The sequence below is a fragment of the Perna viridis genome, chromosome 2 (genome assembly GCF_037379345.1).
Source record: "Perna viridis isolate PV_CMFRI_1.1 ecotype Kerala chromosome 2, ASM3737934v1, whole genome shotgun sequence".
Taxonomy (NCBI): domain Eukaryota; kingdom Metazoa; phylum Mollusca; class Bivalvia; order Mytilida; family Mytilidae; genus Perna; species Perna viridis.
Window position 1 is genome coordinate 8,639,786 of NC_142446.1, and position 25,357 is coordinate 8,665,142.

The 25,357-nt window shown below is 32.4% G+C and overlaps 1 protein-coding gene across 3 annotated transcripts; it reads left to right on the forward strand.

The window, feature by feature from the left end:
- Positions 1-1,964: 1,964 nt before the first annotated feature.
- Positions 1,965-16,698, forward strand: LOC148623537 (mitochondrial import receptor subunit TOM20 homolog). Of its 3 annotated transcripts, none has more exons than XM_088565408.1 (6): positions 1,965-2,128; positions 10,415-10,461; positions 11,187-11,268; positions 11,446-11,588; positions 15,613-15,718; positions 16,557-16,698. In XM_088565408.1, exons 1-5 carry the CDS (start codon positions 2,005-2,007, stop codon positions 15,679-15,681), a joined length of 465 nt encoding a protein of 154 aa, XP_088421534.1. In that variant the 5' UTR covers positions 1,965-2,004; the 3' UTR covers positions 15,682-15,718; positions 16,557-16,698. The 3 variants fall into 3 exon arrangements, with proteins under 3 accessions (XP_088421534.1, XP_088421535.1, XP_088421533.1); XM_088565409.1 differs by having other exon boundaries at positions 15,613-15,695; XM_088565407.1 differs by lacking the exon at positions 16,557-16,698 and having other exon boundaries at positions 15,613-15,730.
- Positions 16,699-25,357: the final 8,659 nt, after the last annotated feature.

The window sequence follows — 25,357 nt, forward strand, 5'->3', positions numbered from 1 at the left end:
GAAAAATCACTCTCATTTAATACCTTCCTTTCGTGATTGTGTAAGGTGGTAAGGCATTTTTGACTGATATTTAAACTCATGTGCAATGACATTTTGCAAAAAAGATTTTGATCTTGCGAGACAAAAGCACACCATTTAAGTCTGTCATTTAGTTGCATCGCCATTCCCTCTACTGTTATGATGGATTCCTTTGCACGCAAGAAGCTTTTTGCAACATCCACTTTCTCGACTGAGCTTCTTTTTCTGGTGAATTTAGATGTTTCACCTTCATCCTCAGTTCTAACAGACCTTCGTTTCACGGACCTTTCCTATCTTGTGTTATAGAAAAATCTTACAAAAACATTGGACAATTATAACAAGCTGCAATGAAATATATATAACTGTGTTTGAGACTACCTATCCTAAACTTTTAAAATAAGATTAAACGTTATGATTTGTAGAAACTATCTGCGAGTTTGAAAAGGCTGAGGGATTATTCTTTTGAAGGTGTTGTTCCTATACGGAGCCCAATCGTTCATTTAGCACCAGATAACTCCCGTGCAATCTGTAAACCATCCGAAGAACATACGCCCAGTCCTTTTTGTTCGGCACACTTAGTTAATCCGGACGTGACACCTTAATCTGAACTCGGGGTGAATCAAGTATTTAGGAGAATTTTTTTAAAGCTGATACTAAATCCCATGAAAAGTTTCACGGATGCAAGTTACACCAGTATGTGCCTTTGTATAGTAAGTCACTCATATGACATAATGATAAAATATGAAAAGAATGTAAGGTACATTTAATTTACATTACACAACTGAAAAATTATAGAACAGAGAAAAGTCAGATTCAGAAAAAAAGTCGAAAACTGTTCCCTTTTTTTAAATCAAAGCCTACCAAAACATATATTTTACTGATAGTTAGAGGTTAAAACGCTTCACAGTAATGTGTAATAGTTTTAATAAATTAATATCATTGTATAAGATGAAATTATCACATTAAAAGATATAGGGGAAAATTCGAAAATCCGAAAATTTCCGTTTTTCCAATATTTTTGGCTTTTTGAAAAGGTATCTTAAATACATATTTTATTTATGTACACGGTTTAAAATCAATTTGATTTCATGTGTGCAAAAAAGGGCGAGAAGATAAAAATTTTTATTGAGCCATTCTGTAATTGGATTGCAAAATATGAACTTTTTCGCCAAAATTGGCGCATGCGAAAACGAAAAACAAAGTCAAGTGACTATATTGAGATATCCTTAATACATGTATATTTGTACTATTACAATACCAGAAATCATTTGAATAATGAAATTATCAAAATTTAACTTGACCTAAGGACCTCGAGGAAATGGAAGACTGGTGTTGACCACCATTTTTAAAAGTTGGTGGCTATCTTTAAAAAATGCAAAATCGAGATGACTTAAGGTTTTATTTCAACAAGCATTTAATAAGGTATAATTGTGCAAAATTTGGTGCTTGTATCATAATTTGAAACATTTTTGTGAAAATCTGAGGTTATCCGCTCCACTAATTATTGATCGGGGTTTTTTAAAATTTGTGAAAATAGAGATCAAAGTCAAATTTTGCCTACACCATACTCTAACAAGCACCTTCCGGTCAAGATTGTATTTTTCTCCAATGTTTCTGTAAAACAATTTTTTATCATCATGTAATGAAATTGTCTTTCGGAATATATAAATGGCTATTGTCCTGGGCTTAAAAACTTTAATGAAATGTAGATCAGACAGTTATGTTCGCTGACGTAGTGAATTTTAAACCCTTCCGATCACAGTTTTGGTACCTTAAGAACATTATTTTGTAATATTTTTGCACGAGTAGATTGGTATTATCAATGCCTTTCAGATTCCGCTTAGATTTGGATTTTAGGTATGGTACTTTATAAGATATGATCTTTGAAAGTGACAAAAACCCCTCCGCATTTTCAAACCTTCCGTGTTTTAGAGTTCCCGGTTTCTCTCCCCCATACCATAATACCCCTGATCGAGTAAGAGAAAAATGCTGTCGAGGTCGTCAATTGGAATTGCGGCTGCTGCAGGAGGGCTTTGTTTCTTAGGATATTGTTTTTATTTTGACCGAAAAAGGAGAAGTGATCCAGATTTTAAGAAAAAACTTCGGGAGAGTATGTACTAGTAGTAATATTACTTATAACCATCATGACCTCGTGCAATAACGGGCTCATTACAAATGATAATATAGGTCATAAACATTACCAGGGCCCGATCTATAACAAACACAGTAGTTTTGTGTTGTTATAGATTGGGTCTTTGATAATGTTAATGACCAGTATTAATTATGTGTAGGCACATTATCCACATATGAAAATTAAATTACCTACAGAAGCGAGCACCAAGTCCAAGAGATTCAATATTTTTGAACACTCACTTTTAACTTTACCAGAAGCTTTAAGATTAAGCGGGTCCAATTCAGAATATATATGAAGTCCAGAATAAAAGCAGTCCTCGCCAGATGGTGGGAATATTTTACACATAACCATGTTAACGCAACTGACATCTTTTGACTTTACAGTAATATGATTGCCTTCTATGGAACACTTAAAACTGTCTGATGAGATACACATTTGTTTATGTGTTGTCAATTTTATATTTCTTGTTGTGTTTTTATAATTACATGTGGCCATTTTGTATTTACGTTATGTAGGAACATTTTTACATTATGTTGTTTTGTCTTTATGTTCTGTCGTTTTATGATTACATTATGTCAACATATATGTGCAGTGATTTCTTCTTTACGTGATGTGGACAAAAATATCATGATGACGTGTGACCCTGGAACTTTTCGATCGTATAAACTTCAAATCAGACCATAAAACGCAAAATAGAGGTCACAATGCCAATTAGGAAAGTGCTGAACGAAATAAATTTTGGGTAGTCTATCCAGTTACTTCATTGAACAAGCCACAATAATTTGACGTTTTATTGGTGGAAAGTGAAAAAAATGAAGAAACATTGCTATATATACTTACAATTTTTCTTGATTTTTTCAATTTTTTTTTTACCACTAAAAAGTCAAATTTCTGTGAACAAGGGGTCCTGTTTTACACATGTTTTGAAAGGGGATACATAGAATTACGAAGTATCAATGTGTCCCAAAATTCCAACTGCCAAAGGAGAGTTAGTCATAATCAACATACTCAAATATCATAGCCACCCATACTGAGATAACCCCCGTGCACCCTACTTATCAACCAGAATATGATTTTCACCTACCCTTTTACCTCTCATTTACGAATCATTTTGTCAACAAAAAAACTGAAGCAATTTTGTATATTTTGGCTACTTTTTATACCTTGTTGGGGCAAAAATCATTTTTTTACATTTTTTTATACATCTAACTCTTTATTCTGTGTTAGAAACTAAATTTTTTGTCAACATAGACCCATCATAATTTTATGTAGACCACACTGTACATTTCAAAGGAAATTGAGCCAATTTCTTCATAGACCTGCTTGATTTTGCATATACTCGGTCCATAGGTCTACTGCTAATTTCTTTCACTGCTTTTTTTTCTACATAACAAATTTAATTCACATGTGTATGTATCAACATGTAGCCCAATGTCTCAGCTTTACAGTGGTACCAAGAAAGTTACGGTAACACTTGGGTTTTGGAGTAAAATGAATACAATGTAACCCTGCCTCACAGAAAAATCGCTTAAATTGACATATTTTTCAATGTCAAAACCCCTAGAGTATTCATTCTTCTGTAAAAAAATGGCTTATTTGTTATTTACATTCAATATTATCACATTTTATACTTCTGGGACTCTGTTGATGATTTGTGGAGATTTTCATAGTCAGAATTTATCTTTTTTAAATGCAAAAACATGGGAAATTCGATTACCGCAATAATTTGCATAAATTTGACTATACAAGTTATTGCTCGACTAAATTTAACTTTCTACATTGATAAACCACCAATAACTAATTTTCAAGAAAGAATTTTAAAAAAATGTTAAAAATATTACCTCTACCCTTAGAAAACTGGTCTCTGTATCAAACAGAATTCTCATTCACAGCATACCAACACTGTAAAACTCATATTTTTGGCATTCGTAATTAAGATAATGATTTACCCAACATATCTGATCAATTCAGGCGAAATTCCATTTCACCTTTAACTGGCATATTTTTTTCAAATACCGTACTTCAAAAAAGCTTTTGTAAATAAATACAACTATATAGTGTAATAGCTATCTTATGAGCCACAGTTATAAATATTTGAACTTCGTTATGTAGAAAACCAAATTTGAAGGATGAAAAAATGTAAACAAGAGGCTCCCAGGAGCTTGAATGGCTCACCTTGTTAATTTTTTTTTGTCTTTCAAGAACAATAACAAGGAGCTGTCCAACAATTTTGGCTCAATGAACACTTTGGTAGGACTTATCAGAAGGATCATTTCATCAATTGAAAGTTTCCTCCTATCTATTTTAGTTTTCAAGATATTGGCTGAAAACTGCTAAAAACATAATTTTTAACTTTCAATGGCAATAAATTTAGCAATGAGTCATCCAACAAGTTTGATCCCCACAAACATTTGTAGCTCGTATCATAAGGATCATTTCAACAATTTAAAGTTTCATTCTATCTACCCTAGTTTTCAAGATATTGGCTAAAAACTGTAAAAAAAAAAATCATCATTTTTCACATTTCAAGTGCAGTAACTCTTACAAGGAGACGTCTGATAACTTTGATCCCTGGAGACTTTAGTAAGCCTTATAATAAGGATCATTTTAGCAATAAAAAGAATATGGCTAAACCTAACAGTTTTGGACATATATGCAAAAATTACTGTCTGACCCCTATGTCCTATTTTCAGTAGTGTCATTGGAGAAGAATTTGAAAGAAGAAATAAAATTCAAAATAGCAAAAAAAACATTGAAAAGGGGCAATAACTCTAACATGGCTTAGGTCTCACTAACCACTTCTAATGTTTCCATTACTTTACATATTAAAAAAGTAATTTTCAAAGTTTCACTGTGAATTCCCAGGACAAATGACATCTTAAAGGTGTATACCATTGGGAAGCTGGGAAAAATAAGGCTTTCAAAATCATTATGCTAATGGTACGATGATTGTAGAAATTCTTCACAAAATTTACTTGAATAAATAATACTGAAAATCCACATTTTTATCTTTTCTGCTAACTGACAGCATGGAGGCAAGTTACTCACACATGTAAACAATATTCATGCACTTTTGTAGTAAATTACATATATGGTTTTAAAGTACACATTCACAGCTTTATTTTGACTACTTTTAATCAGAATACACATAAATAATGCACTTACAATGCATAGGTCTAGGTTCATTGTGTTTTTGGTACTACATAGGGGATGGCCATTTGCCATTTGATATGGAAGTGGTTAGTGAGACCACAGAGAGATCTTAACATGCAAAATACTTATAGCCTGTCAAAATTTGGCTAAGCTTAACTGTTTTGGAGATATATACGAAAAACTATGGTATGACCCTTACGTTCTATTTTTAGTAACGGCGGCAATGTTTTTCGACCATTCAAAAATTCCCACATCAGTTCTATGCAGGATACCCCAAAGAACATTCATATCAAGTTTTGTTCGAATTGGTTTAGTAGATTCAGAGGAGAAGAGTTTTGTATAATTGTTAACGACGACGGACAAGGACAACGAACGGCCAATAGCTAACCTGGTATAAAAAGTAGCCAAAACTACAAAAATTCTTTTTTTTTTTTTTTTTTTGTGACAAAATGATTCGTAAATGGGAGGTATAAGGGTAGCTGGAAATCATATTTTGGTTGATGAGTGGAGAAGAATGCACTGGTTTATCTCATTGGACGTACTATTTGTATACCATTCAGGAATATTTACCTGACACCACTTTTGTTTATGTGAGAGTTGATTATTGTTTGAACCAAATTGTTTGGGTGACTATGATGTTTGAGTATGTTGATTATGACTCACCCTTCTTTGTAGTTTTGGCTGTTGGAATTTTGCTGCTCGTTGACACTTTGTAGTTGTACTCCCTTTCAAAACCCATGTAAAACAGGACCACTTGTTCACAGTAATTTGACATTTTAGTGGTATAAAAAAAATTGAAAAAAATAAAAAAAAGTTGTAAGCATATATAAGCGATTTTTCTTATTATTTTTTTCACTTTTCACCACTAAAACGTTCAATGATGTAATTGGATAGACTACCCAAAATTTATTTCGTTCAGCACTTTTCTAATTGGTGTTATGACGTCTATTTTGCCTTTTACGGTCTAATTTGAAGTTTACATGATCGAAAAGTTCTGGGGTCACAAGTCATTATGATATTTTTGTCCACATCACGTAAAGAAGAAATCACTGCACATAAAGAAAAGAAAGATGCACATAAAGTATTTAGAGATGGACTTAACGTAAAGATGAAACGACCTCACTTAATAAAAAAACACTGCACATAAAGATAAATCTACATTACATAAAGACGAAATGGGAGAACGTAAAGACAAAACGAGATAATGTAAAGATGTTCCTACATATCCTAAATACAAAATGGCCACAACATTATAAAACCTCAGGAAGTAATATAAAATTGACAACACATAAACAAATGTGTATCTTATCAGACGGTTTAGGCGTTCCATAGCCTTCCCTTTCTTAGAAAAGCTATGCTTCAATTTGAACAGTACAGTCAAGACTATATTTTTTCCAAGGTGTGTAAGGTTCTTGATCATGAACAGCAAGTGGAACAGCGAAGAGAGACGTGTAAGTACATTTGTCAGTGCATGCAACCTTTCCTTAACTTTTCTGTGAATATTTCATGAAGCAGAAAAAATTAAAGGGATGCACTGAAAATGACAGTATATTTTCAATGTTTAAAATTAGCTTTTATCTATTTTTATTGGTCTAGATGTGTGTAAATTTCTGATTTTCTTGCTGTGGAACTTTTGTTTTATGGCTGTTTCTGCTGACTACTGAAGATATTCAGGTTTGGCTGATAGCTATTACTAGGAACCATCTCTAGAATTCTTTTTTCATGAACACACATGTTGCTGTTGAGGTCTTTTTGTTCTTGCTATAATTGTTGTGTTGTCATAGATCGAGGCACTGATAATGTTCATGACCTATCATTTGTAATGAGCCCCTGTGGTGCAATTGTGCAATTTATGTCTTAATTGTTTTCTTGTTCTATTATTTTATAACCTTTTCACCACTATTTGTCTCCCTGTCCAACACATTTTAACTTGTTGACTAATTACTCTTAAAATGTTTTTGAGTTTTTTCTCTACATTCAGTGCTACAGGTCGATTTCAAGCTGATGTTTTTTTCACAACAGCAGACAATTTTGTTTTATGACATTTATTGTTGTGCTTCTTGCAATGTAGTGACATTAGATGTACATGATCAGGCACCTCCGATGTATAATATGGAGACAGTCAAAGAGAAGCTCTGTACATTTTATCTTGAGTTCCTACAGTTTTCAGTCTAATAAAAATAAATCCTTTCCATCCAGAAGAGCACAAGTTATTGACAGGAAAACTAGAAAAACTGCATTTTAATTCGAACTACTATAATTTTCAGAATTGTATGGTATTATGGTCATCTGTCTAAAAGATTTTTGAAAGAATTATCCTGGTTGTGAGGGAACTCATTTGGTTTTATGAGAAAAAATCATTCATTTTTTCAAACTAAAAAAAACCATGTAAAAAATTTGTGGATAACAGGATTTAGTACCAAATGTCTAATTAAACTGAGGACATGAACAACAATAAGAGTCTTCACTGAGTACGCTGTGTAAAAACTTAACCACTTAAAATTGCCATCTAATGTCGTTTGTTTTATAATCTTAGACTGTACGTGTACATGTATCTTTTCTTAATTGTATAAGTGTTCATTATTTCTCTTGGTGTGTGTGTGTGTGTATGTTTGTTTGTCTTGTTTTGTTTTGTTTCTGTTTTTTTTTCCTTTTTATCTACATACCTAATGGATTGTGCAAATCCAGGACAGTTTTACTATAGAAACAATACATGCAAGTCTGATAAGTATATTTTTATTGTCCTTAAATCAATAACATACGTCAATAATCTATACATGTACATGTATGTATTTGCTTCGCATCTATAGTTTTTACAGTGAAAAAAGTCCTCTTCTGCACCATTTATAATTTGGATTCTATGACACATCGAAGTGAGACTGTACAGCAATGAATTCTAGATATGAGTATGACCCATAAATCAGCATTTTCAGCTGTTTTTTGAAGGACAAAAACAGATACTAGTTTGGTGAAAAGCCAATATGGCCTAATACCTGTAAAAGTCACATGAAAAGTAGTACTTGACAGCTAAGTTGGGCGTTATTTACCAAACTTGAAAATAAGACTCAAGTGGTAAATACTGGTCAATTGAACATTTTTCTAAAAATAAAATAATTTAAAATGTGAAAACTAGGTAAATTTTGGGGTTCAGGATCGGAATACCTTATTTTTTTTAGTTAAAATGACTATAATTTCTGTGCAAAATACAAAATAATTAAATTTTTACAGAAAAAAAAATGCTTTTACACTAAAAATCTCCCACATAAGACAATGTGAATGAGAGAGAAGCTCCTACATGGACTGTTACAAAGGTTAACAACATATATCCCAAACCATTCCAGTACAAGACATTTGACACATCAAGCATCATATGGAATTAAAAAAAAAAAAAACTAATTTTATTCATTTTTCTAAATGTGTGTTTGTTTCAATCCATTGGCAACTCCTCCGGGAACCATCCTGGGTAGAGTGCAGTACATCTATTTGTGCGACTGTAATGTCTAATAAAGTAAAATGTGACTCTATTATAGTAGATTTAGTATCTGCCCTTACCTTTATGTTTGTGTTGAGATTTCTGCGATTAAATATGAAGTAAACCCTCTCTTTGGAAAGTGGGGAAACGTACACTTTATCATAAATACAAACACAGAAGTTGGCAACCTGATTTTATTGTTGACGTCATTGTTAAAAACTGTGTTCATTTTGAAAGAAACAGGCTTGATACAAAATGACAAATATTGCAAAAATCTGTGTCACTGAAAGGGTTAAGAAACAGAAGTTCCTCTTTACATATGAGATCATATATTGTTATAGTTGTTTAACCTTATTCTGGTGTATCCTCATGATTACCGGAATATGTTTCAATCAAAACAATTGGTTAGCAGTAAATGTGGGTAATGTTTTAGTTCATAAAGTTTCTCTCAAATTTTTAGCAATCTTTGGGTCACTTAGGAACCAGGGAACCAAATTAGGAACCAGATTAAACAACTGGCAGTGACTCTGTATATGTGTGTGTGTGTGTGTGTGTGTGTGACCTATATAGTCAATTGTAATGAGCTCCTGTGTCTGAATCAGAAACTTGGTAATATTTTCTGCTAACCGATCACTTCATCTTACAATGTAAACTTCCTGTTCTCCTGCAAGCAAAAGGCACATGTGCAACACATGCATATGATATTTAAGAGGTACATTTTGATCTCATATAAAGCTAGAACTATGAAGCTATGACAGTAAATATGGCACTGATCAGTAGCATAATGTGGAGTAGTAATATTTAATGATGCAAATTATATGCAAATGTAAAGTACTGAAATTATGATTGCAAAAAGTCGCTGACAACATTAGCAACTTAAAAACAATATTGGCAACTAATGACCCTTGTCGTTCATTAATTCCTTAAGTACTTTGTAGTTTATAATTGCATTTATAATCATGATCCTTTGACATTTAATAGATGAATATCCAGGGTAAGTGTTTTATCGAAGGCTTAACATTTTGACCTCAACATCCATACACTAATACTGGTCATTTTCTCAACCCAGTCAACTTTCCATGCAGGGTCTTCCTGGAGCCTCCAAAATGTTCCCAGGTTTTTTCATTTCATGTTTTGAAATAAAAAGTTACTTATCCATAATGGTTAACAATATATTGGTTTTTATTTGAAAATTTAATTTGCACAAAAGCAAATATTATGTATTTCTTAGGTAATTGTTGATAGTATTTATAAAAAAACATTTCATTTTCCACACATTGACTGCTTTTTGGAAAACACTTAAAGATCCATGTACTGGTATATTAACTTTGTTAGGTGGGTCTTATCCAATTACCTTTTTGAACTAAAGCCTTATGAGAAAAGCTCTTTTTTTTTGGTAAAATTTGAAGAAAGTGGTATTTTGTCATTGATGTTCACAACCAGATGATTGCCCAGACCATATAAGCAATTTTAAAACATACATGCACATCAAGTTCATACTGTACACAAACAGTCAATTTTTGAGTCTGAACCTAAGGATTGTACTCCAAATTTCCACAGTGTGTCAGATATTATCTGTGGTACAAACATTTTATTAGATAGAATTGTATTTTGACATGAGTTATCTATCATTTCAGGAAGAAGACTTGCACAGAACAAGAAACAAAGTAGTGGAAAAACACAGGTACATTTATACTGATGACTAAATCAGCAGAAGTTCAGGCTTGAGATCAGCAGTGTTATATCTCTTGGTCTTCAGTGCATACATATGTATATCTCAATGTTGAGTGTGTTCTGAATTTATACAGACTTCTGTCTGTGAGACTGTGCTGACTGTTAGAAGTTCAGCAAGATTGAAATCTTTAGAAAATGTGACTGGAAGGCATTGTGTCCCATTGTAAGGGCAATTCCTCTTAAACTGCTCAAGGGATTTTGATGAAAAACAAGTATGAGTGTCATTGGTAGATGTACATGAAGGAATTTAATTACTGTTTGAAGGCTTCAAAGGGAGATAATCCAAATTAAGGGTTTTTATATTTGAATACATTTGAGGCAGGGTATTTTCTTGGTGAGCTTGCTCTCTTTATTTCTAGTTTAGTATAAATTTGACTCTTGTCAGACCAATGGGTATCTATGCAGATTATCAATTGTTTATGAATGGGAATAATATGTCTAAGATATGTCTAAAATGTGTTGTGTGCTATAAATATTTACTGGTACATTAATATTATCTGCATTCAAAAACAATTCTGTGTCAAATGATAAACAAAAGTTTTTACTATAGTTGTGTAAAACTCTTATCATTTGAAAACTGTAGATTTATTCAGCCTGCATCCAGTGGAGCATAGTATCACAGAAAATAACTTGATAGTAAATAGAGTAAATGTTTGAAATCTTATTATATTCCAGTTACCTGATATGTCCAATCCAGAGGCAATGCAGCAGTTTTTCTTACAAGAAGTGCAGATAGGAGAAGACCTTTTGGCACAGGGTAAATCATTTTTCAATTGTCAAATTAAAGTAATTTTTAGAGTCAGCTTTTGATTTTGGGTGCACTTAGTTCTACTTTAGATGTAGTCCCCTTATTTATTGTGAATACTTTTTCAGACAAGTAATCAACTTTAAATTATATATTTTTTGGATGCCAAGCTATTAATGGGTTTTTCAGGGGAAATTGAAGAGGGTGTAGAACATTTAAGTGTAGCTGTTGCAGTATGTGGACAGCCTCAACATCTCCTCCAAGTCCTTCAACAGACTCTTCCACCTCAAGTGTTCCAGCTACTAGTACAAAAGTTACCAACGGTAAATCAGGTATGAGTTTGCTATTATAAACAAAAAAGTGTTGGAAATCCATTAAATATGTTAATATCACTATGTTGCATACCAGAAGAAGTATACTACAAATTCTAATTTCACAATTTCACAAGTCTTATATTTTCACTTCTATACTCTTTATATTACACTTGTCATGTTGAAAATACCTAATTTAAACATTATTCATATGGTCACAGTTTGTTACAGCAACATGGTATTACTGACTGTTTTGAAGGTTGAACAAAAACATGGCTGTCATGGCTGGTTTTAGATTGGACACTAACATTGATGTCAGGGCTGTTTTTAGATTGACCACTAACATAGCTGTCAGGGCATTTTTCAGATTGACCACTGACATTGCTGACAGGGCTGTTTTCAGATTGACAACTAACATGACTGTCAGGGCTGTTTTCAGATTGACCACTAACATGACTGTCAGGGCTATTTTCAGATTGACCACTAACATGACTGTCAGGGCTGTTTTCAGATTGACCACTAAAATGACTGTCAGGGCTATTTTCAGATTGACCACTAACATGACTGTCAGGGCTATTTTCAGATTGACCACTAACATGACTGTAAGGGCTATTTTCAGATTGACCACTAACATGACTGTCAGGGCTATTTTCAGATTGACCACTAACGTGACTGTAAGGCTGTTTTTTAACATTGAGAAAACAATCTATTTCAATTTACAATATTAAATTCTCTTTTTAGCTCACCTGGCCATAGGCCATATTAGCTATTGCCATCACTTGGCATCTGCCGTCGTCATCTGTCGTCGTTGTTAACAATTTCTTCAAACATCTTCTCCTCTGAAACTACTGAATGGATTTGGATGAAACTTAAGATGGTTGTTCCTTAGAGTATCCTGCACCAAATGACCGTTTGGATTTTTGATCTGTTAAAAAGCATGGCGCTGTTACTAAAAATAGAACATAGGGTCAGACAGTAGATTTTTGCATATATCTCCAAAATGGTTAGGTTTAACCTAATTCTGACATGGATAAAAGTATTCAGCATTTAAATTTAAAATTTTTTAAAAATCTTCTCCTCGGAAACTTAATTACAGAATTCAATGAAAGTTAGCATTTCTGTTTTATAGGGTATCCTTAACAAAATGACTGTTTGGATTTTTGATCGGTTAGACATGGCTGCTGTTACTAAAAACATACGTTACTGTAGATTTTTGCATATATCTCCAAAATGGTTAGGTTTAACCAAATTCTCACATGGGTAAAAGTATACAGCATGATGAGATCTTTCTGTGGTTAAATTTTGGGGTGAAAATCTGTTGATTGCTGAAAAAACATGTCTGCTGTTTCTAAAAATAGAACAATGGGGTCAGACAGCAGATTTTTGCATACATCTCTAAATCCATTAGGTTTATCCAATAGCTTTCAATTGCTGAAATGATCCTTATTATAAGGTTTACAAAAGTCCCCAATGAATCAAATGATGTCAAAATTGTCTGAGAACTCCTTGTGACAGTTATTGCCCTTGAAAGGCAAAAAATTAACCAGGTGAGCGATTCAGGCTCCTGGGAGCCTCTTGTTTAAAGTGCTGAAGTATAAAGTAATCAGGAATTCCTTTCATTGGTCACACATTTATCATAACCACATGAATTTTTGTGAACATTGTTGAAATTATTGAAGGTTATACCCTTATGCACCTGATGTTAATAGAAAGGGAATTTCCTTTGATGTATGGAGGTACTCCTTTTATACTCCATAAGTTCAGTCAGTCCATACCTCTGTCCTCAGTTGCTTGCAATTATCTTGGCTCCCAATTGATGGGTTGATGTCAGATTTGGTGTACCGGGGGTATGCATTTATGTAAAAGAGAAATAAGTTGTAAGCAATTTTGGTTGCTGTCCCATATCAACTACCTCTTTTTTCTGGAATGAATGCCATTTTTCACTACCAGTTTATGGTGTGAACAAAATTTTCGTCACAAAAATATTGGATACTATTGGACAGATTGATTTAAAAAAAATGATATGTGACTAACAATGTTAGTGATTGTGGTTGGTATCTAGTACCAACTTCCAGTTCTGTGGGACTTTGGCACTGCACAGATTGATTTCAAATGTGGTATGTGGATTTTTATGTAATGGGTATACATCATAAGTGATTTTGGTGGCTGTCTGATATCAAATTCTTATAAAAGTGGGGGTTACCTGGCATGATAATGCATGTTACTTCATGTTTAATCTAGAGCACTTACTAAATCAATAAATGATTTTTTATGAAATGTTCAAGGTATGATCATTTGATAATTATTTTAAATGCTACAAGCAGGAATTTTCACTCAGTTAGCTCACACACAAGTCTAGTTTCAACAAAAAATAAATCTAAGTGTTCTTTGATATTATCATAATTATCAACATTTGGTCCCATGTGGCTGGACAAAAAATAATTATTTACAAAAATATACCACAAATGTCATGCCACAAGAGGAGGGCTGGGATTGATATTTAGAGATGTGACTTGAACTGTTGAGGAATTAGGGGCCATTATGTCTACATGGTGTTAAACACTGACATTGTTTTGGAATAAGGGGCCTGAAACGAACATTTTTATGATGTCGGAATGATAATTTGCCAAGAAGGGGCCTTTTCTATTCTGTTCATATTCTTATCCTGTTTACCAGTAAGTAGAACTCCAGCTATGTATACAGAAATTAACATTCAGTTTTTCATATAACATGTGTTCTTAGGAGATAAAAATTATATAGAATGCACTGTAGATTTCAACATTAAGGGAGATGACACTCAAATACAATAGAATCTATTGGATTTTCAATGTTTATTATATCCTAAGAGCAGACAAATTGGAATGAATAATTACACATTTCATAATAATATCCCATAAAATAACTTATTTAAATTACAAAAATGAAATTATGTAGTGTTTTTGGGGCAAGCCAAAGTGGACAACAAAAGCCATATTTTAATATCGAAATATGATTTTTTGATATTAGAAATTGAATTGTTATTATCAGAAAATGAATTTCTTTTATTAAGAAATCATTTTTTAATATTAAAAAATCCTTTTCTAATATTCAAATCTTGTTGAATTTTTAATATTAGAAAATTCATTTTTGATATTAAAAATCCATTTCTGAATATAAGAAATTGATTTTTCTAATATTGTAAATTAATTTTCTAATATTAAAAATTATTGGATTTTTTTAGTATAAAAAATGCTTACAGGCGTCACTGCATCAGACTGATAATGAAATTTTAATTTTAAATAGTAAAAATTCATTTTTCAATATTGAAAAATGATGTTGTAATGTTAAAAAATTATTTAAAATTATAATTTTAAATTTAACTAAGGTCTTTCCCTTCATGGGAAAGACCTTTTTTTTTTTCTTTTTTTTTTTTTTTCAGGATATCATGGCCATACTTGGTGAACATGTAGATGTCATCATGTTCTATTTGAAAATGACCCTGCTAAGGATTTCATGATCATCTTCAAGTGTTATGTCCCTTCAAAACAATTTCTTTCAATGGCTAATATCTTGTTTACCATAAAAGATAGAATCAATCTAAAAGCTGTTTCATGTACACAAGCAGAAGACCTAATGAATAAACATAAACATGTATTTTGTTATCAAACCATACAGGAGTTATATCCCTTGAAATATCGTACTATTGTTTTAAAAATTTATATTTCAAAAACTGGAAGTTGTAGAGAAATGGGACCTTCATCAGTGATCTTTGGTCCATGTGACCTTTCATTTGCATCCAAGGTCAAAAGTCATAGAGTGCTAGAAAGCCTTCTCACTGCAAACTACAGGCCTTGATATTAAGAAAACAATAAGAGATAAGTGCATACACACAGCGTATGAAATGACCCTCTTGATAAGCCGTACATTTGGAGACCAAGTTTACATCTGTCAGACTGTTTGTTCAAAAGCTATAAGACTTCATTCATGTAAAAGTGGGTCAGTTTTATTCTGCTGGGTATATGATATCTTCATTCCAATTAATTGATGTATTTTCTTTTTTTGTCAGAGACTAAGCCTATCAACAGAACAAAGAGGACCAACAGTTAAACGTTTAGCAGAAGATGATGTTGAATGAACACAAACCATATTGTAATTGATCTTTTATATAAAATGTAAAGATATAATTATTTCTTTCTTCAATATTTAGTGCTCTGCCTTCTGATTGATGAATTCGACTAGATTTGTTTAGATGTGTTTTTATAACACATGTTGATCTCTAACTCCAGATCTCTGCTTGTTACATCACAGTAGCCTCTGTCATCTTATTACACCTCCACTCATTAGATTAGGGGCTATATTGAAATCAACTTGTCCATCTGTCCATCATGTCCATCTGTTATATTTTCCTGTAACAAATATTTCTGCTCTGTAGAAGGAAATGTATAAATATTTTGGTATATTGCATTTACATGCTGACTTGTACAGTGTCTCCCCTTTCCAGGTTCCCTTTTTTTTGTTTACCTTAAGACTATTTGACTTAGATGCATAATGAATATTTTTTTATTGGAGGGAATGCTGTGATATTTGGTATACTGTGAAGGTATTATTATTTGTGGGGTTTGGTGAACTTCCCATTTGTTTGTATGATATAGTTCTTAAATCCACTAACTCAAGACTACGAAATGGTCATTTTCCCCCAAACCTCTTGAAAAAAAGTATTGTCCCCATTTTCATGTTCCTTGCTTATTTACTTCTTGAAAATATTACCACCAGATAAATAATTTACTTAGCTTTACAACCTTTAAGTTAGATTGATAACTGCATTAAATTAAGTACATTTTGGGAAAATTAAAAATATTGTTAAGTTAACAAAACATGATATCTATAGTCTATATCTGATAGAAGAGTTCTTTGTGATGTCATCATTTAGCTGTGTTTTGGTTTGCAAAAAATCCATAGTATTGCACTGGGGCATCAACTCCAAATTATCATGACTTTTTTATTTTTCAGGTACTTTTGGTTTCTTAAACTGCAAGATTAACTCTTTTAAACAGTGGAATTTTCAGATAAATATTCTGTGATTAGGCTATATAGATATAAATTTACAATGTTACTGGAAAAATAAAGGTTTACATTTAAATATCACTACAAATTTGTTTTTCAAGTTATAGAATTATATATTCACAGACAAGATACGGATTGTTTTATCCAAATGAAACACTTTACAGAACCCAAATTGGATAAAAAATAAAAAAAAGTTTTTAAAACTGGGGCTATTCAGAAATTGTCAATTGTTAGTTTTGTTTATTTGCCAACCAGTTTGAACACTTGATATTATGCAAAATATGCATCAATATCTGAAAATGATAAACTTTATTCAGTAGCTATTCTATATTTATGGGCAGCCATTTGAGAAAAAAACTACCTTACAGATGTAACTTAAACATCAATAACAAAAACAGACATTTTAAAAAGAAGCGAAAAAGTTAAAATAGAGGTGAAGAACAAAAAGAGAAAAAAGATAGATGTAAAAAGTGAAATTAGGCAGAAAAGGGAAAAAACAGAAACCGACATAAAAGTGAACATCGGACGTCTTTTTAAGAATTAAGACTGGTCAAAACGAAAAAAGACAAAAATTAAAAAAAAATGGACAACAGGAGAGGCACTGTTCGTCACAAAATTAAAATTAGTATCCTTGGTAAAAAATGAAGGTTTCCCCGAGCACAATAATCTCATCTTTTGTAAATTTAATATTATTATTATATTTTTATTTCAAATAGACCGAAAAATATAATAACCATTTCTTATTATTTAATCATAGGATCAAAATTCTACACGTAAATCATTAAAAAATGTCGATGACGTCATAGTCGCATTGCAAAATTAGGTCTATCAGACGATGGGCAAAAGTTTTAATCCAATCAGATTGCGTGTTACTTCTGAAATTAATTTATAATGAAATGACCAAAGCAGTATCCATAGGTCTGCAAGTCGTGCTCTTTGATTGTGGTTTCCAGCACAGTAATTTTACGAAACTTTTTGATACTCTTGTTTCGTCAGAAATAAATTATGGGACGTCAGTCTGGAACACTCGTCACCACTGAACAAAACGGGACTATCAGATTTTCATGGATGTTGGCAAGCACAAGTCAATTGATGTTATTAACCTTATTGGAGACTCACCCAGTGTAAAACAATTGACATGTGTCTTAAGACACAGGGCCAGATGCAGTGTTCAGGACCGGATCCAGACACTTTGAAAAGGGAGGGGGCCAACCGAGGGTCCTCAGAAAAATGGTTGCTAGGGTATAATTTGCCGTTTTTGTCAATTTTACACATGAAAATGACAAATTTTCCAATAAAATTGGGGGTGTCAACTGGTGCTATGTACAATGAATTAAGTTTTCGAATGGTCATATGAAATGTTATTAATAATAAGAAAAACTGGCGTTTTATATTCAAATATAGGTAACACGATTGATGAAAATAATATACAACTTTAAACTTTGTTATTTAAAAAAAAATATCTGTGAGTGGCAAATTATTACATAATGTTGGAAATAAGTTGCGTGCTTACAAATTCTATAAGACCATGTGGCAAGCCAAAGTGGACAGAAATGACTGTTTTCTAATATTAAAAATGATTTTTTAATATTTGAGAATTCATTTTTTAATATTACAAATTTGATTTCTAATATTACAAAACCCTTTTTAATATCAAAAATTCAATTGAATTTCTAATATTGAAAAACGATTTTTTAATATTAGAAATTGATTTTCTAATATAAGAAAATGGATTTGTTGTATTCAATTACTAATGTTTTAATATTACATTAGAAAATCATTTTGTAATACTAAAAGATGTAAGTGATTGTGTAATATTGCAAAGTGATTTTTTAATATTACAAATTCATTTTCAATTATTACAAATTCATTATCAATTATTACCAATTCAATTTGTAATTTTACAAAATGTGTGATATTTTATATTACTAAATCAGGAATCTGGAATATTAGAAAATTATTTTTTAATATTACTAAATGAATTTCTAATATAAAAAAAATAGTAATTGAATACAACAAAGAATGATTTTGTTGCCATGGCGGCCGAGTATGCGCAAAGCTCTTGGCTGGTATGTTTTAACCACAGAAGCCAAGTTGCTCACAATTCCAGGCGATCACAAAATAAAGAGCATTGTCACTAATCTAATGTTTATTACGATTATGCAGAAAATATATGTTACAGGATGAAAAGTTATTTTGACATCAGGAAATTTCGCAAACTCACATATACGGTGCGCTCAATCAAATTATTATCCAAAGTTCTTCAAGAGTAGTCAAGGGAACCAAGGTTATAGCTGAAATCAAAAGAATGTAATCTAGGGACAAAGACCAGACATACACAACAAAGAACATAAAGTAACTAAAATCATACATACAAAGTAACAAAAGTAAATGAGCAACTCGGACTCCACTAAAAACTGGGAGCATGGACCAGGTGTACCGTCCTTAATACGGATTGGATCCACATGGCACAGGGGAGCAACACAACAGAAACAACAAGCGATAAATTCTCCATATAGCGATACCTTCCTGATAAGGCAAGTTAAACTATCGTCAACAATATACAATCCACAACCTCCGACCACTGTCCGGAAGCTCGGACCATTATCCGCAACACGATAACTTTCTGACAAGTCAAGTTAAACTATCGTCAACAATATACAATCTACAACCTCAGACCACTGTCCAGAACCTCGGACCATTGTCCGCAACACGATAACCTCCCGTTAAGGCAAGTTATACTATCACCAATGATTCACAATAATCTCGGACCATTGTCCGGAATCCGGAAACAATAACGAGATAACTTCTAGCTACGGGAAGTTACGACTTCAAAATGAATATTCTTTTTGCATCACCTGTTTCCAAAAACACATCCCTTAGACACATCTAATAAATTCCGATCTTACATTCAGTCCCTGAACATCAAGTATGGTCGGCCAAATATGCCAACTCTCAATCCTTTATTTGACTGGCTGTCCCATTCTATTCCACTACTAAATTTCAATCTCCAATCCTAAATTAAGCAACAATTCAACACCAACTTAGCACCAATTTCCAATAAATCAGTAACTTTGACAACTACTTAAAACAACATCCTACATGGGTAACATGATATTGTTCTTAATCACCTTTCCTATAGCAAACTACTTAAAATCATAATGAAGATAAACTTCTGGATATAATACTAACGATACAATGACTAAATTAAAATATGCTTATCCAGACATGCAACTAATTATCACGAAAATATACACCTCTACATTGTTAAGTAACACTATAACAATAAAGTTGAAAATGATAGCACTTTCTGTATATCCGTTACATCCATCATTTCGTGCATTATAAAGCTAGACCATTTGTGGACATCCCCCAAAATCTTTCGTTACACAGTATTAGCCAATCATATGTGTGACGCTGAAAATCAGCTGACTGTTCCTATACTTGGTATAATTTTCGTTTTCGTGCTAACCTATATATCTAATACTGATAGACCCGGTTTGCATTCATATGTGTAATACATGACGGACTGAGGTGTTTCTTAACGTCCTTGGCTATCGTTTGGGGTCTCCCACGGACTGTGTAAAGCATCAAAGCGTTTACATAGTCCCCGGGCATAGTCAAACCCGTGAATGTCGGTTATTGTGTATGCGGGGAAATTAGTTGTCATGTTACCACGTTCATTCACTAAATTCATTAAACTTAATGCATTATCACGTGATTTAATGTTGATCGGTGACCTAGTGATTCAATTTGTAATAAGCACGTTATATACAGCGTTGTATAGACTACAGCAGCATTTGCTGAATCTTTGACCCGGCAAAATACTCAACACTTTCCAGTGCATGCGAGACAGATATTGGTGCATACCAGTCAATTGACGTGAACAAATAATTTTATTTTCCGAGCTCTATTCTAAAATTTTGTAGGGTCTTTATTTGCATTTGACATTTTTGAAATGCAATAAGTCATAAAGATACAATGAAAATCAAATATGCAAAGACTAAACATGTAATAGACTTAGTCCACAGCCTAATCCATAAATACTGTTTAAACTTATCCCTTTTGGGATATACGGCGCATGAATAATTTTTGTTTTGAGGCGGCAAAAACAAAGAATATCTCAAGAGCCGAATTCCGAAAAGGGTTTATCCACGACCAAGAGCACATTCATGGTATGTGTGTTTTCAATTTTTTACCTTTTTTCTGAAAGAAAATCGGCAGAATTTTTACGTTATTTGACAGGCTTTTTAGGGAATTGAAAATGGATATATATGTGTGTATGTGTGTATTTGTCGCCGAAATTAGAGCTGACAGCGACGTCATCATCGTTCGTGCGATTTTGGTATGATTTTACTAACTACGAATTAATGATTGATCCTATTTATTTTTTTAGTTTATGGTCCTTACCATTTTAAAATAAGGGCCAACCATGTAATTGGCAGATACCACACTGTCGGTTTCTGTCAATCTAAAAACTGAGAGCCCAGAATTTTACCAAGCTAACCTACATAAAGTGAAATATCCAATCCTTATTAACATGTCATGGCAAGTTCAACACATTTAATGATATCAGTAGATATTTAGTAATACACGTTAATATGTATTTATAAACGTGTGCATAATTCAGTTATTGATTTCAGTAAATGGATGAGTTTTCTGGATGATGCAAACACGTTCACCCTACCGGTGCACCTGGGTCATGCTCCCAGTTTTAAGTTGAGTCCGAGTTTCTCATTTACTTTTGTTACTTTGTATGTATTATTTTAGTTACTTTATGTTCATTGCTGTGTTTGTCTGTTTTCCATGTCTGGTCTTTGTCCCTGGATTACATTCCTTTGATTTCCGCTAGAATCTTGGTTCCATTGGTTACTCATTCAAGACAAAACGTATGTATGTTCAAATTTGCTCTTTGGACAATACCAGTCTGCGTCCATACTTGCCCCTCGAGCAATATCAATCTGTGTGCACACGTGTAACAGATAAAATAAAATCTGAAAGGTCGGTTAAGTACAAAAAGCGTAACAAATGCACCTGCGTAAAAATTTTATACAAAATAAAGAATACTTTCAGAGATCAACAATTGATCTTCTACAAGTGTGAGCACACCTATTAGTAAGCTTTGAAAGATCCCGACAACAAAGGTAACAAAATCTACGATAACCAGCAAGAACGATGACAGTTCCTCGAAATCAAACTAAAAAGTAATATAACAACAAAAGACACATTAAAAAAGACCAACATCTGACTGTGTGTACAGGTGCATGGAATCTTCAGTAAGGTTTAACTAGTTTTAAAAGGCCCCAACCATTCCCCTTTAATGCAAGGTCAAAAATGAACTGAAACACACCATAAAATTCACTCATGCAAAAGATCCATCCAATTCTCACCATGGAATACCTCAGCATACACCATATAGACAAATAAGATATTCACTCAAAAAGCGCTCGCGGTCACCGAAAGTCAGCCCTGAACACACGAAAGAATGATAATACCATCAAAACTACCAGCATTAGAAATAATTGGTCATTACAATACCAGTGGACTGGACCTGGAGCAGCAACGTCAAACACCAAGTAGGTCAAGACCTGGAGCAGCAACGTCAAACACCAAGTAGATCAAGATTTGATGCAGCGCAACACTAAAAAATGACTTGGTATTTACATTTGGATGCAACCAGGGATCGAATATTCCCACCTGTGAAAGCAAGGCTCAAAGAAGAGAATCGGAAAATCGTATATTTTACAAATAAATCTATTAAGGACGGTTGATAAACCCACCGTATTCCGTTTGAAAGTTTGTGCCTTATTGATTATATTTGTGATATCGATATCCCTGTTGCAAAAGCTTTTCTGCGAGGAACCTATTGCGCTCAGCAAAATCTGACATTCTATTACAAACACGAGGAAACGGACCGATCGTGAAATATAAATACCATAGGAGGACGCCCCAGAAGTCACAATCCAGGAATGGAAAATCAACAAGAAAATCTAAATCATCTCTTTTGTGATAAGAAATTAAGTACAGCTATGCATGAAAATCAGACAGAGGCTTATAATTGAGGATTCATGCATTTCTTAATCCCAAATAATTTTTATTGCAAATTCTTCTGTAAGCCACATAGAAACCATATTAGGAAATATAAGTGCAAATAAAAGTAGTTCACTAAAGATATTAAAACTTAAAATTTGATTATGTTCTACTACAGATTTTTAGAGTTGTTTAAGGGCCTAACAAATGTATTTATTCAGTTTCAGTGAGTTTCTTAAGATATGATGAATTGCCCACTCCAGCAGGGGCGTAGCCAGAGATTGATGCACGTGGAAGCTCGTCACGGTGAGGGTCTGGGCCGCTAAAGGCACCAGTGGGTCCAGGTCATAGCCCTGTGGGGGTTCCAGTGGTAAGTATAGTAAGCATGCATAGTAAGATGAGTATACATTTATACAAATCTGGACATAGATTAAATTATTTGATTTTGAGGGTATTAAGACAAGGTAGTAGGCTTTTCTGCCTCGCCTACGCTATTCCACTTGGCTTTCCATCTACGGACTTCAAGTTTGAATTAAATCTAATGTTGTGTCTTCTAGGTCAGACCTGAATGTGTCGTACAAAGTTTGTAACATCCGACAAAAGTTGACTATTTAATCAAAGGAGTTAAATATAGGCTACTATAACAATCCTCGTTTAAATAAAATTGCCTCTAAAAATTGTTGCATTTTAGTACATTTTCAAATATTCAAAAACTGCAATGATTTATCCTTCCATTGACATATAAGATAAGCCGTATACCCTCTAGATCCATTAAAGTTCGAAAATCCTTAGTCGTCCGCTGCACTATAAATCGTGTAAAATCAAGAACAAAACTTTTCCAATCGATCGATTAGGACTGAAGTGAGAAGAAATTGCGTATTTCGTGCTGTCAAAATTGGAGTTGGAGGAATCGGTTGAATCTGTATGATTTTAGTTCTATGATGTCTTCATCAAACGCGGCTGGCATTTTTGATTGACAGGCAAAATAATTTAAACCTTATAAAGAAGGGGATTAAGGCGCACATATATTTACATCGTAATTAAAGAAATGTTTAATCGTTTCACCGATATATACTACACCGCATAAGTTACATTCTAAACCGTAGATGCTAAAAATGCAGCATATGCTATGTATTTTTACAGCTTACGCTATATCTCTGTTTTGTTGCATGTTCATTAAAAAGTAGCATATATGTGTATTAAATATACCATATACTGTACTATATGTACCATATGCGGCATTTCATAGCTTGTTGTCTGTGTGTAGCCAGGGAGTGTATATAAATACTTAATTATCAGTTAGGAGTTTTCATAAATTCCCTGTGGCCGGTGCAATTACTGATAAATAATTAGTACTTATTGATTTTTTACAGGTAAATTTTGACATTTTTATTATATTTAAGTGTTTTGAGAACACACCCTTCCTTAGTATTTTCATCAGAACTTTGTCCTTATCAATTTGTCAACTTTATAACTTATGTAACTAAAATCCTGAATAATTTCTCTCCTTAGTATGCACATGTCAAATGTAAATCTTATAGGGTTTAAGTTTTACCAGTATAAAGACTGGGTAGATACAGTTATTTTCACACATCATTTAGACTTTCTTGGGAGTGACCAGTCCTGTATCATAAAGTCTCTGATGTAGCATATACATCTAATGTGAAAGGTTTTTTTTTTCGTAAGAGCACTGATGAAGAAAGATCCGGTTATTAGAATGTTGTATGTTTTGCAATTTAATTCCATATCTTGATATATTCTTTTATTACAAAAATAATTTCCTTGTATTAGAAATTCAATTTTTGATATTAGAAGAATGAAATATCTTGATTACTATGGCAAGCCATAGTGGACAAAAAGACATATTATTTTAATATATAAAAAAAGATTTTATAATATTAGAAATTGATTTGTTAATATTAGAAAATGAATTTCTTATATTAAGAAATGATTTTTATTGTAAAAAAAATATGTTTCTAATATTAGAATCTCGTTGAATTTTTAAAATTAGAATATGAATTTTTGTTATTGAAATTCCATTTCTTAATATTAGAAATTCATTTTCTTAATATTAGAAATTCATTTTCTAATATAAAAAAATCATTCTCTAATATTGAAAATTCAATTTCTAATATAAAAAAAATCAATTTTTTATATTAAAAATTCAATTTCTTATATAAAAAATTATCCGATTTTTTTATTATTAAAAATGATTACAAGCGTCAGACGGTTAATAAAATCTTAATTTTTGATATTAAAAATTCCTTTTCTAATATTAACAATTGAATTTTTAATATTAAAAAATCGTTTTTTTTTTTTCATATGAAAAACGATAGTAGAATTTTTTATATTAAGAATTGAATTTCTAATATTAAATAAATGAATTTTTGATATTAAAAATTATAATATTTATAATATTAGAAATTTTATTTTTTATTTTTTAATATTAGAAAATCATTCCTTAATAAAAATATAGGGCTTTTTGTCCACTTTGGCTTGATCTAATATAAGAAATTCAATATTAACTCTTGCATTAGAAAATACGGCTTTGTCCTCTTTGGCTTGCCACGTGAAACAATACAAAAAAAAACAATAACATAATACATCATGCTTTTAGAAACACCGGAATTCATCCGACTGGACTGTTATATTATCCAACAAAAGCTCCGGCTCAACCGGAACTACTCGGCCATTTTCAGTTAACTAGAAGTATGAAA

What these genes read in the sequence shown, in the direction of transcription:
- LOC148623537 (XM_088565408.1), top strand. Translation starts at nt 2,005, where the DNA reads ATGCTGTCGAGGTCGTCAATTGGAATTGCGGCTGCTGCAGGAGGGCTT. An exon ending in AAAGTAGTGGAAAAACACAG is followed by an intron (nt 10,462 to 11,186) that starts GTACATTTATAC and finishes ATTATATTCCAG; the next exon opens with TTACCTGATATGTCCAATCC. An exon ending in AGTTACCAACGGTAAATCAG is followed by an intron (nt 11,589 to 15,612) that starts GTATGAGTTTGC and finishes TTTTTTTGTCAG; the next exon opens with AGACTAAGCCTATCAACAGA.